Here is a 14,488-nt window from a genome sequence, read left to right as displayed (position 1 = left end):
CAGATTCCTGAGTGAGGCGCGATTTTATATTATCTTTTGCTCAAATACCGTCTTATCAAAGTAGAGCTTTATGTGTTTTGAAATCAATGGTTTAAAACTCAGTTTTGCATATTTAAGTTCATTATATTTTCTCATCAGTACTTCAAGGGAAAAAAAAAACTCTACACATTTAACAAGATTTCAAATGTTTTCAACTTAACAATTCATTTATTTGTACTGGTCCTTAGTAGTCAGTCTTCATATCCGCATTTTTATCTCGTCAACAATCATCTCAGACACACCTTCTAACAAGATTGACTTAAAATATTACGACAGGAAACTATGCCTTCAGGAGCATGTTTATTGTGTTTGAGATGATACATCAGGTGCTCTCTGAGCTACAAAGGGTAAAAGGAAATCCTCTCATTACAAACTGACAAAGGTAAAAGGTAAAACATTTTTCACAACAGCATGAACCACATACTCAGAAATAGATCTGGGTTTAATACAAATGACATAATTCCTAGTCATCTACGGCTACTTTTATAACTTCATACAGATAATGAATTAGGCTAAAATGCACTATAATATTTGGTAGACTTCAGGACCAGTATCCTTAGTACATCACAAAATACATTTTGATATCCCAAAGAAGCAAGACTTGCAAGTAGGCGTTTTAAACATAACTAATCTACAGCTACAAAGTTCTACTCTTGATAGCATTTACCTTTTTGGGGAGTCTCCCAGTCTCCAAAGGATAAAAGCAGAGAGTAGAATCAGTATAACATATACACAGAAGTCCGTATTGTAAAGGCTATAAAGATCTGCAGCACAGTGAGAAGAGGCCCTCTGCCCCTTCACACTGCACACAAATTATGTGAATTATGTGGCGTATCTCTTGGTCCACTGTCTGGCTATCCTGTCATGTTCTGCTCTGTTGGTCAAATACTGAGTGGCTATGCTTCCAACCAGAGGATCCGCTGAAAAAGTAGAAAGAACATTAAAAAAATAATATATGGTGTCTTGAAGTTACAGTTTCAAGAGTCAATTAAATCGAAACACTAATTTCTAAGGCAGAACCTTGATAGATATATAATGGCTAAATTTTCAAACTTAAAATACTAACATAATCATCTGTATATTTTAATATTCAAATTAAAAATGCCCTTTTAACTAAAAGATGCATGTTGAGTTAATACACTTGTTGTTGTTTTTTAAATGTATGCCTTTAATAAAATACAAAAACTATTTTTTCACTCTTGGCATTTTATTCAGTAATGCTAGGTGACTATGTTTCTACCTTCTTATCAATATTTAAAAATATAAACTTTTAGTGATGCATTTTTAGGGATGCCTGGGTGGCTCAGTCAGTTAAGCATCTGACTAGCTTAGGTCATGATCTCTCGGTTCATGAGTTCAGGCCCTACGTCAGGCTCTGTGCTGACAGAGCCTGGAGGCTGCTTCAGATTCTGTGTCTCCCTTTCTCTCTGCCCCTATCCCACTCGCTCACTCTCTCTCAAAAAATAAACGTTAAAAAAATTTTAAATGCAATTTTTAAATAAAAACTCAAATCTTACAACACAGTGCTACTCAGAATGAAGTGTTTCCTTCATTCTGCAATAACAGGATTCAAATCCTTATCTTTATCTCCATTTGAAAACTTGTCGTTTTGTTTTAAACAGAATTCTAAACTAAAAACTGAATCTCAGCTGTAAACTCCTACTGTGAATTTGTATTTCAAAAAGGTAAATATGTACACACAGCATCATACTTGAAGTGCACCAAAAGAAAGCCAGTGAAAAGAAGAGCCATCTTCCCTCCTGATTCCCAATTACTCAGAAGCCTCTCTACCTAGCAAACTATGTCATCATCTGACAGCATCTCTACCCAGGGACAGTATGCACATGGACAAGCATTTACAATAGGACAGGTATGCGTGCGTACTTTTTTTCGATGCCTGCTCTTCCACTTTATATATTAGCGAGCTTTCTCTATCAGCTCAGTTAGAGCAGCCTCACTCTTTTTAATCCTGTTTTTCTACTTTTAGCATATAGTATAACTGTTGGGCTTAAGATAATAGTTAAGAGCCTTTGGTGATTAGTCCAATATTTAGAAAGAATCATTCTACTTCTTTAAAAATGACCACTTAGTAAGACAGATAACATATGCAAGATCCCAGGCTTAAACGTCACTTTTTCGAGTCAAATACACATATTAATGTGTGGCAATTATGCACTTCTTAAAAATGTTATGAATTATATATTAATGACTTTGAATTTCTAGAATCGTAACCCTAGTCCAACTCTCTCACCAGCTATCACTTTAATATCCACTATTACTACACTTAAAACAACCAATGGTATCCCAAGAAGGAAGGGAGAACAAGAAGCTTTTCATTACTCGGTGGTAGCTTTAAATAAGAAAGTTAATGTGAAGCTCTGGTCTATTCTAACTGAAATGACATTGGTCATTTTCTTGCAAAATGCTTTATGTTGATCTTTCCACCAGTAGCATTTACTTTCTCAAATCCACAGTTAAGGTAACCAAGAAAACACACTGGTTTTTGCAGCCTCATTGTATGTGTTAATAAAGATTTGCTTACCAGGATTGCAATCTGTCAGAAGAGAACAAATCGACAGCAAAACCTTTGAAATAGTCAAAGCAGGACTCCAGTTGTCTTTAAGGATGTCCAGACAGATGACTCCCTGACTGTTGATGTTGCAGTGATAGATTCTCGTGCGGAAAGTAACCTAAGGGCAGTTCCATTAAAAAACAAAGAAAATGAATGCTTTATTACCAACTGAAACTCTCACCAACAAAAGTGAAGGGTAACACGGATAATAAGTAGAAAATAATTTGACTGAAGAGCTAATTAAACACTGGGTGGAAGTAATATCAAAAATAAGTGGTTTTTATTTATTCAATTCAGTTGACAGACATTTCTTTCACCCACCAGAGCAGGAACTATGCTGATTTCACACCAAAGTGAGTTGCTGATTCGCTTGGTTTTCTCTAAATGATACAATAATTCTAGGTACCTATGACCATATATATACCATATACACATATGTGCACACACATGCAGATACAGCCCTCTGTTTAAACATGGCAAGTGAGAAGTGTTTTACTGCCAAGGGTTAGAACTGGTGAAGAATTCTTTTTTTTTTTTTTTGCCATAAAACAAACATTATGCTAGTTTCTTAGTAGGAAAGATCAGTATCAACTCTGCTAATGTCCTGTCATGTATCAGAAAATAATGGACAAAGATTTAAAGAAAGGTTGATGAACACCAATCTATTTTCCAGCCTTTCATTTCTACAACTGGTTCACTATCTTATTAGACTAAGAGAATAAAATGAAACAAGCAAGGTACTTAAGGTACTGAATAAAGGAAACGAACATATCTTTTTTCATGTTTCTATATATGAAAAAAAGGGAATAAATACTGGCAAGTTTCAAAACAATCACAAACATTACTGGGTGGGTAATTCTTAATTTGGAGTTGCAGAAAAAAAAGAAAGTTCCTGACGTCTTAGAACTAGCAGTGTACTATGATCTCCCACATGGAATCTAGAAAGAAAATATTAAAAGCCCTCGAGTGCATTTCTGATAACGGTGCATAATTAAAAACAAGAAAGACAACAGTAATCTAGCAAGGGAGAAGAAGGAAGAGGCTGTACCTCTAGAACTTGTCTAATATAGTACACATATTAGTCATACATCGCATTAATAATACTTACATTGATTTCATGTTCAAATGACAGTATCTTCGGTATACTAGGTTAAATGTTATTAAAATTAATTTCACTTTTTTTTTTTTTTTAATTTTAGAGTGAATATGAGCAGGGGACAGGAGCAGAGGGAGGGAGAGAATATCTTAAGCAGGCTCCACAATGAGCATGGCTCAGCGGGGGCTGATCCTAGGACCCTGGGGCCATGACTTGAGCCAGATGCTCAACCAAGTGAGCAACTCAGACACCCCTCTATCTTTTTTAATGTAGCTTGTAGAATATTTAGAACTATACATGTGGCTTGCATTGTATTTCTATCAGACAACTGTGTTCTAGAAAATGGGAATAGTATGTTTAGATCATTGACAGCTGACTACTCAATAGATGTGTGTAGTTTACAAACACGATGCAATAAATACTTTGAATCCTTTCAGCTATTAATAACCAGTGAACAGAAGATAATTAAATTTGTACTATTCTGCACAAAGTTCAATACTTTATCCGAACTTCAAAAATAAGCAGAACTGTATAAAAATAATTGTACCTAACACCAAGATAAGAGCAGAAGCATTACTTCTTTTTCACTTGTCCAACTACAGATCTGAATAATGCTTAATAATAAATACTGTGTAATATATCTCAGACAAGAAAAATGAATCAACGCGGAAGGTTAGAAAATTAAAATACTGAGACTTCAGCCAAAAAAAAAAAAAAGTAACATGCTAAAATAAAACATAACCACTATACTAACCAAAACAACTGATAGGTTTCAAACTATAACTCTGTATACCTATCTTAGTCAATATCTATTTTACAGTAAAAGATGTTAAGAAAAACAGAAGTCTTTTATTTCATATGCAAATATAATTTTGTAGAAAATAAATCTTGCAAACTTTTCTGCTAATTTTGCTACATCTAAATACTAATTTCAAGAAAAATGAGGCATGTAGAAATAAGTATCACTATTTATAAGTACAGCCCTGAGCTATTTTGCTAAGGTTTTGTTTTCTGTAATACAGAAAACTTAACCATTGAATGCAAATTGAGGAGTTAATGATATACTGGCATTTAACATGTATCATTGTGAATGCAATTTGTAGTATTATTAACATGAGGGCTTTGTTCCTTTATTTAATCTAGCAAGACATACTCTACATCGTTGGGAGAATTAAATAAGTCAATCATTTAAAGAACTTAAGTTCAGATGAGATAGTATAGTATTCAAAACACTGGTAACCCTAGTACACAGCAAATACCTCTAGATGATAGGAAACCTGGGTGTCTCTACTGTGAGGTAGATATCACTAGGTAGAACTGTTGTTACCTTACTAGATAATGGAGAAATAATCCTGGGTTTAAAAAAAAAAAGTCCTTGATTTTTATTTTCTCTCTCCCCCTCCCCACCCTCACCCAAGTATACATGTGAGCACAGGCATTAAATTGCTACATATATTTTAAGTAGTGTAAGGATCATAAGGATCATGAGGAACTATGTTGAAAAGAAAAACATTCCATCATATTTAAAGGCCTGATAACAATATACTTTTCCCTGACATGTCAGAAGTCTCTGTAACTAGACCACAATCATGTTCAGGCTTAATATTGGCAGTTTTTACCTGTTGGCTTGACCATTTTATAATAAGAAGAGGTAACTATTCAGGTAATTGTTATATTTAAGACTTGAAAAATAAGTGCCAATCATTACAAGACACAACCCCTCTGTTATCCATCTAATTCATACTGAGAGACAACTAAGGCTTAAGACACCCAGCCCACCCTTATTCCCATTACTAACTACATCGTATCTACAGAGGGCACAAGGTAAGCTTTTTATTATTTTTTAAATTTTTACATTTTTCAAATGTTTATTCATTTTTGAGAAACAGAGAGAGACAGACCAAGAAAGAGCGTGAGTGGGGGAAGCGCAGAGACAGAGGGAGACACCGAATCAGAAGCAGGCCCCAGGCTCTGAGCTGTCAGCACAAAGCCCGACATGGGGCTCGAACTCACAGGCAGCAAGATCATGACCTGAGCTGAAGTCAGACCCTCAACCAACTGAGCCACCCAGGTGCCCCAAAGTAAGCTTTTTAAATAGTAGTAGTTTCCTTCTTCTTTGCTGTGGTTTTCTAGTTTTGCTGGGAAGAGATGGTAATGAGGACAAAATTCAAGTTACTTAATTCTTATTTCTGCAAATAGGTTTACTTTTTATCCCGAAAGGTATCTCAAGGAAGCTTCATAGGGTATTTTCCCTTATAACATAAATCTAAAATTTATCTCCTAATTGGTGTGCAAAGGTGGCGTATTTTTATTTACAATTAATAAACCCTCTTTCTGCTGACTATTAAGTTATCTGTACAAGGCAGGAAGCAATTTTTCAGTTTTAAAATCCTTGGCTATAAGAGTTTCCATAACAATTCATGAAAAGCAATGAAATGAAAATGATTACATCAGTACATATTTAACCTCTAGAATTTTAGAGAAGGATAAATATTAAAGAATGGACTTGTAGGTTCTTACCTTTGGTGGCTTAAATGGATAATCAGATGAAAAAGTGATATCCAGAAAAAACACACCACCTTCATATACAGAACCTGGTGGACCAAGTATAGTCGATCTCCATTCATAAATGTTATCTCCTTTAGGCCCAGCACTATTTAAAAGAAATTAAAAATCAATGTGTATATCTACAAGCAATAAATGTTAACATCTTAAACCAATTAAGTATTAAAGGGAAATTAGCAATCTAGAGCAATAAGAGACAAATATAAAATACAAAAGAAATAAATTCCAAACGTGTGTATACATATATGTATAAACATATTTGCAAATATCTCCTATTTCCAGAAAAACTGAAAAACAAAGAACACACCTGTATTACTTCACCCAGAACTCCCTGTTAGCATTTTGACCCATTAGCTTTTCGATCTTCTCTCCCTCCCACGCACGCTGTCTGTCTCTCTCTATGTACGCATGTGCACACACACACTGACACCCAGAACTTTTTTTCTGAGTCATTTGAGAGTAAGCTGAATACATCTGGCCCTTTCCCCATAAATACTTAAGTTTTCACATTTCCTAAATTAACCTCCAATATAATCAGAGTACAACCACATTTCAGTAAATAAAATATTAAAAAACACTTGAACCTATTATCTGGAAAATAATGTTGTCAACTGACCCAATAATAATCCCTTTTAAAAAAATTAATTCTCGTCCAGATACAGAATCTACTCGGGATCATCTATGGCTTGTGTCTTTAGTTTTCTTTAATATGGAATGTTTCAGCCTTGACTTTTATAACATTTGAAGAATACAGTCATCCTCCTTTCCCATCATCTCCTTCTTTTAATAGAATGCTCATCTTCTTGGAGTTCTCTGATATTTCATGATTAGATGCAGACAGTGGATTCCTGGCCACAACAGTGCAGAAGTGATGTGTTCTCAGAGTACCAAATATTCACTCACCTGTCCCTAAATGGTGATGTTAACTTTCATCATCTGGATCAAGTGCTATGTGATTTTCCTACTGCTTACTCACTATCTTTTTACTACAACTAATAAGCAACCTTTGCTCTTCAACAAAATTTCTCCCCTAGATTTAACATCCATTTGTCATTCTTGGCTGAACTAAACTTTACCATTTTCCAACTTCAGCATTTCCTTTCCATTTACCAGCTGGCCCTCGATCCCTCTCTTCTCCGGTTTGTATGAATGTGTGTCCTATTCATATGGTCCCACAGATTCTTTTTTTCCCCCTTAATAATTTATACAATTCATCACTGCCTTTAATTGTTTTGATGCTCAAATTATCCCAAATTTGGCCAGTGGGAGCCCCTTCAAAATGGCCCCTCTATTCTTGTGATAGGTTGCTGTATTTTTATAAATACTGCCTTACTTTCTGGCATAACAAGATGTTCCAGGATCAGGCTTGCAATCAGTCATTTCCTTAAGGAGCCCTGGTTCCTTTTAGTCCCATATTTAGGGAATGTGAGAAAGCCAAGCCTGAATGCTGGGTCCTACTAATTCCCAGGCACACTGCACTGTGTTCAACAACACCATTTATAAAATACAAACAAGAAAGATAATTCAAATAAAATTTAAACTCACAATTATTTGCTGATAAGGCATAGCCAATATTCTAAATTCTCTTCAAATTTACCTTATAGAGTTTTATTTTTCCCTAGACTTTCATAAGTTACCTGGACATATAATCCATTTCTTCTTTTAAAGTGACCATTAGTTTACAAATGATCTGCATGTCTGATTGAAAATAAGGGTAAACCAGCAGTGAGAAATCAAACAATTTGATAATCAAAACCTACTGTATTAATTATAATAGGACAGACTTTCAGGTAGGTATAGTCAAAATAACAGCTGTGTATTATTAATCCTGTAAAACAAACTGAACTATAAACATCAGATAGGTGATGCTATGAAATCAAACGTGTGCTCTAAAACACAGTTTGTACAGAAAGGATGTAGAAAACTTGATGGTATAATCAAAGTATTTGCAGCATGTTTTAAAAACCTATCTTTAAGGCAGGTCCATGAACAATAAAATCTTATTACTTTGGCCTATTTAGGGAAAAGTATTTTTTAATGTAAATACTGTTTTACACGTTTCAGTTACAGCAACTGAAACTAATTACAATAATGGCTCACTGTTCTGTCATCATTTGAGAATCAAGTATATTCCCTAAGTGAATTTTCATTGTAACTAAAAACATAAAATTGAGCACTAATTTTGTAAACAAACAAAAAAGGGTTTAACCTGATTCAACAGCATTTCCTTTTCTAAGTTAATTTTTCCCTTGGTGACTTAAAGTAATCATCATAAAATTAAATTATAGTGTCAGAGACTTTTATGGTAGAACTGCTTTACTAAAATGATTCTATACTACACATGTCACACACTTGTAATGTTAAGAATAATAATAGTAATAGTAGGAGTAGTAGTAATAATATTATTATTAACATTAGTTAAGGTTTCCTCTATCCTTTATTGCAAGCCAGGCATTGTTCAAAGCATCATAGGATAACTCATTTCATTCTCCTTACAAAGTAGGTACTATTAGTACATTACTATTTTTAGATGAGGAACAAAGGTTCAGAGAGTTAAATAACTTTCCATATGTCCCAAAGCCACAAAATGACTCAGACAGAACCTGGACAAAATCTGTGAACTAGTCTGCATTGTCTTCAATAGTGTGCTATATTTCCTGTTATAATTTCAGTACTGCTACATCTAATTTAATCTCCAAATTATGCTAATGTCTATTTGTTTAAGAACCCAAAGGGAGCTGTTATCCAAAAAAAAAAACAAAAAACAAAAAACAAAACCCCACAAAAAATCCAAACATTACCACCCAAACACAAACTTCCTCAATAATATTTCTTAGTTCATAGCAGTACTATGTTTCAGAGAATAAAAAGAAGTTAGGTTGGGGTTACTAGACATCTTAATGAATCACAGGATTTCAGAATGAAAAGAATCTGGATGAAGCCAAACCCATCTCTTTACACTTGAAAAGACCAAGGCACAGAAAAGTAAATGGTACATCTTAAATCCCCTCTGCCAGCTGGCAGTAGAGCTGGGATTCCTACACCAAACTTGTATTGGTTCTTAAGTTTGCTGCTTTCTTCTCACTTACACTGTTTTGTCCCAGGGCAAAGGATGTGTTTATTACAGCAGAATATTAAATGACGATTCCTTTGTTGTCTTAGAGAAGACTGAGCAAGGCCAAAGCTTATAGTAGTATGATTCCTTTACTGCTCCAAGAACACTGAGCCTAAGGTGAGTTAGGGCTAAAATTCAGCCCTAGTGTTGTCTGCCTTGTTTGGAATAAGGAGATCCTTACCCTTCTTAGAAGGTGCCACCTGCAAATCCAGACATTCTTGGTTGGGAATGGGGGAGTGAGGTACTGGAAGCAAGAACTGACTCCACCAAAATTCATCCAAAACATTTCTTACAGGCTGGCATCAGACCTGCCACTCAGGCTTCACAGTTGAGTTGAAAATTAGTGATAAATGCTGACAATCTCAAGACAGGTGCTACTCATACCTTTTCATTAGTTCACATTCTGTTTTGCACAAGGGAAACACTCCAGCAGTCCCATATGCCATTCTAGATCACTTGTTGTTTCCCTCTCTGGTGAATCATGTTCACAAGAATATCAAGATACCATTCCCCCAATCTTTATTAAAAAATAAACCTCTATTACTCTACCCCTTCCAGCTCCCATCTCAATGATCTCTGAACAGGCTTTTTACTCCTTATCACTACACTGAAACAGCACTTATCAAAGGTCACCAGTGACCTCATTACCAGACCTAATGCTCATTTCTCAATCCTCATCTTATTTGACTGGCCCAGCAACATATTGACACAGTCGATCACTTCTTTCTCCTTGACATAAACTTCTGTTTTGTTACTAAAATAACATACTTACTGGTTTTCCTCCTAACTCTCCTGGTCCTTTCTTCTCACCTACTAATGCTGTTCTTTATCTCCCTAATCTATAAACATAGCCAGTCCCTCAGAACTCAGTTTTTGGACCTCTTTTCTACTAACATCCACTCTTTTGCTGATCTCATACAATTTTTGTGGCTTCCAACAGCACCAGTAGGCTCTTAATTTCCAAATCTGTATCTCCAGCCTAGAGTTTTATCCTGAATTCCAGAGTTATACATTGAAATGCTTACTAACAGTCTTTATTTTAAAATCCAATATTTGGAAATCTAGTAATTTTGAAAACTGCCTCATATTTATGTAACATGTCCCAAAATGAGTTCCTCATATTCCAATGCCTCCTACAATCCTATTTCAGTTAATGCCAACTCCACTTTTCTAGTTCCTTATGGTGAAAGCACAGACCTCATCTTTAATAACACTTTACCCCGTATCCAGTACATCAGTAAATTCTATTGATTTTATCTTCAAAACAAACCCAAAATTGTACTACTTATCACAACCCCTTACCATCCTGACCCTGATTCAAAACACCAGAATCCCCTCCTGGTTAGTTACAATAGTGTCTCTTCGTCCACCTTTGGCCCTACTCCCACCATGGTGCTCTATTTGCAAATGACAAGCCAGCAAAGCAATAGAAAGTAAGTCAGATCTTCTAACTCTGGTCAAAAAGTTCCAAAGGCTTACCCTCCTGTTTTATGTGAAGATCAAAGCCTTCTGACCTAAAAGGCACTGTATAATTTGCTGCCCCCATTATCACCATCATCCTTCTTATCTGTTCCTCTCTTCCCTGTTCAACTGGCTGTAACAACCTGTTTCTCCAACACACAACATACAGTTCCACCTCAGGCTCTGCATAGATGTATTTCTGCCTGGAATGTTCTTCAAGATGGCAACATGGTTTTAGGATTCATCACTTTCTGCAGGTCTTTTTTTTTTTTTTTTTTTAAATGTTTTATTTATTTCTGAGAGAACGAGAGAGAGAGCGAGCGAGCGTGAGCAGGGGAGGGTCAGAGAGAGGAGGAGATACAGAATCTGAAACAGGCTCCAGGCTCTGAGCTGGCAGTCAGCACAGAGCCCAATGTGGGGCTCCAACCCACAAACCGTCAGATCATGACCTGAGCCGAAGTCGGACGCTTAACCAACTGAGCCACTCAGGTGCCCCTGCAGGTCTTGATTGCAAAGTCACCTTCTCAGTGAGGCCTTTCCTGGCCACTCTCTAAAAATGTGATACTTCATCTCCACATATTTTATACATTCCTTTCTATTTTCTTCTCCATATAATTTATCACTCTCTAATATATAGTTTACTTATATATCTTACTTATTGTCTGTCTCTCTCATTAAAATATAAGCTCCACAAGGTTATAAGATCAGGACTGGGCTGTTTAACTTACAGTGGGTGGTGCTTTTATGGCCTAAAAATTAGAAGTATTTTAGTAACTCAAAGTGACTGAAGAGCTATGGGATCTGCCCAAGGTAAGAAAGGGAGATCACACAGAGAAAGTTTAACAACAGGGGGAAAGAAAGGAGGGGAACGAAGGGAAAGGGAATGTTTTCTTACCTTACCTCCATAAAGAAGCATTCATTTACTTATTTACTTCACTGATAAAACAAAGTAAAATTTATTCCAGTTCTGAGTCAAATTATGAGAAAACAGAGACAAAACTGTTCACTGACACCTCACTATGCACGAATACCAAAAAACAACAACAGAAAAGATTGTTAAGTTCCATGAGGGCTCATTTTTTTGTTTAAATGCTCTTAAGAAAATGAGAAGTACCTTTTTTTTTTTTTTAATTTTTTTTTTTTTAATTTATTTCTAGGAGAGAGAGAGAGAGACAGCGTGAGCAGGGGAGGGTCAGAGAGAGAGGGAGTCACAGACTGAAACAGGCTCCAGGCTCTGAGCTGCAGTCAGCACAGAGCCCGACGCGGGGCTCGAACCCACAAACCGCGAGATCATGACCTAAGCGAAAGTCGGACGCTTAACCGACTAAGCCACCCAGGCGCCCCGAGAAGTACCTTTACTCTATTGTTTTTTTCCCTACAGACATTCATTCCTCCTTTTAAATACCATGTTTCCCACAAGGTAATATATGTTCTACACAAAACAACAGAAGTAAAAAACATGGAGAAAGTTTAGATAGGGTGACAAACTTAGCCTAAAATTTTTGTTACTAGCTGATCTCACTGTTAACAAGTGATATAATTTTAAACATTAGTAGCATGAGGAAGGATATATCAGCAAAATCCATCTTCTCATTGCTTGGATATTAATTCAACAATTACTGTGACTGCAAGGGTCATTAACACTGTCCTTTTCTAGCACTGGAATAATTCCCAACACAAGGTTTCAAATGCTCAATTTAATAAGAGACTCATTTTACAAATATCCATTTTTTAACACAAAGCTTTCACACACACGTTTTAATCCCTACCAAACTAAATGCCAAGATTTATACTAAAATTCCATATGCTTTCTACCCCAATGGCAAAAAGTTCTATCTTAAAATAAGCTGAACTAAATTCAAAGAGAAAAGGACATAACAATGACTTAAGTCAAAACTTGACATAACTATGAAAACTGTGGTGTAATGGTGAATGTTCCATTTGAAATTATTAAAATGTTAAAATGAGCATTCCTATGTGTGTAGGATGCAATTAAAATGAAAAAAAATATCTTACTACATAAAGTTTCTACTGAAGCATGGGTTACATAATGAACCACCTTGAATTAAAGATGCTATAATGGCATTACTTCAATAGGACTTATCCACCCTCATTGAATTTTAAAGTAGTAGGCAGTAATACAAAATCTACTAAAAATATAAATGAAACCAAAAAGAATTAAACACAGGGACAGGTACTCTATGTTCATGCATAAGAAGACTCAAGTGTCAACAGGCTATTTCTTCCCAACTTGATCTATTCAGTCAATACAATCCTAATCAAAATAACATCAAGTTGTTTTGTGGATATCAACAAGCTGATTTATAAAGTTTATATATGCAGAGGCAAAAGAATAGCTCACACAATCCTGAAAGAGAACAAGTCAGACACTACCCAACTTCAAGACTTAGTACAAAAGCAACAGTAATCAAGTCAGGATGGTATTGACAAAAGAACAGAGAAACAGATCAATGGAAGAGAAAAGAGAGCCCAGAAATAGACCCACATAAATAGAGTCAAGTGACCTCTGACAAAAGAGCATAGAAAAGCGAATGGAACAAAGATAAAGGCAGCCTCCTCAAAAAATGGTGCTAGAACAACTGGACATCCAGAAGTAAAAAAATAAAATTTAAACACAGACCTTATATCCTTCACAAACATTAACTCAAAATGGATCACAGAACTACAATAAAATGCAAAACTATAAAACTCCTAAAAATAACACAGGAAAAAAGGTGACTTTAGGTATAGCAATAACTTTTTAGAGACAACAGCAAAGGCACAATCCATGAAAGAAATAACTAAAAGCTGGACCTCATTAAAATTAAAACCTTCTGCACTGCAAAGGACAATGTCAAGAGAATAAAAAGAGAGGCCACATCTGGGGGAAAAAATATATGCTAAAGACACCTGATTAAAGACTGTTGTCCAAGATATACAAAGAACTCTTAAAACACAACAATAAAAAAATAACACAATTTAAAAAATGGGCAAAAGACCTTTACAGACCCTTCACCAAGGAAGATATACAGAAGGCAAATAAATTTATGAAAAGATGTTCAATATCATATGTTGTTATGGACTGAATGTTTGTGTACCCTCAAAATTCATGCTGAATCTGTTTAACTTTCAGTGTTGGTATCAATCAGGAGGGAGGCTATCGAGAAGTTATTAGGTAATGCGCATGTGCCCTTCTTAAATGAAATTAGTGCCCTCATAGAAAAACAAAAACAGACCCCCCCCCCACCCCCCCGTCCCTTCTGCTATGGAAGGACAAAGCAAGAAAACAGCTATCTATGCACGTGGGGGCAGGTACTCACCGGATGCCAAATCTTAGGACTTCCCAGCCTCCTGAACCATAAGAACTAAACTTCTGTTGCTTATAAGCCACCCAGTCTAGGAGTGCCCGGGTGGCTCAGTCAGTTTGACATCTGACTCCTGATTTCAGCTCAGGTCATGATTTTACAGTCGGTGACATGGAGCCCCATGTTGGGCTCTGCACTAAGTATGGAGTCTGCCTGGGATTCTCTCTCCCTCTCTCTTTCAAAATAAATAAATAAACTTAAAAAAAAAAAAAGCCCCCTAATGTATGGTGTTAGAGACATGTCATTAGAGAACTACAAATTAAACCAAAAATGAG

The 14,488-nt window shown here is 35.8% G+C and overlaps 1 protein-coding gene across 2 annotated transcripts in view; it reads right to left on the bottom strand.

Annotated features, from left to right (window-relative positions):
• Positions 1-320: 320 nt before the first annotated feature.
• The window catches only part of UBE2E3 (ubiquitin conjugating enzyme E2 E3), an 88,511-nt gene continuing 74,343 nt past the window's right edge, over positions 321-14,488 (bottom strand). For both annotated transcript variants that reach the window (XM_077776355.1, XM_077776356.1), the window contains exons 4-6: positions 6,228-6,360; positions 2,582-2,729; positions 321-959 (exon numbers count right to left, since the gene is read on the bottom strand). In XM_077776355.1, the coding sequence (XP_077632481.1) occupies positions 862-959; positions 2,582-2,729; positions 6,228-6,360 (379 nt within the window). In that variant the 3' untranslated portion in view covers positions 321-861. The remainder of the gene's footprint in view (positions 960-2,581; positions 2,730-6,227; positions 6,361-14,488) is intronic.

The sequence above is a fragment of the Crocuta crocuta genome, unplaced genomic scaffold, assembly GCF_008692635.1.
Source record: "Crocuta crocuta isolate KB4526 unplaced genomic scaffold, BGI_CrCroc_1.0 scaffold17, whole genome shotgun sequence".
Lineage (NCBI taxonomy): Eukaryota > Metazoa > Chordata > Mammalia > Carnivora > Hyaenidae > Crocuta > Crocuta crocuta.
Note: the sequence above shows the minus strand (reverse complement) of the source record. Positions and strands in the feature narration are given on the sequence as shown.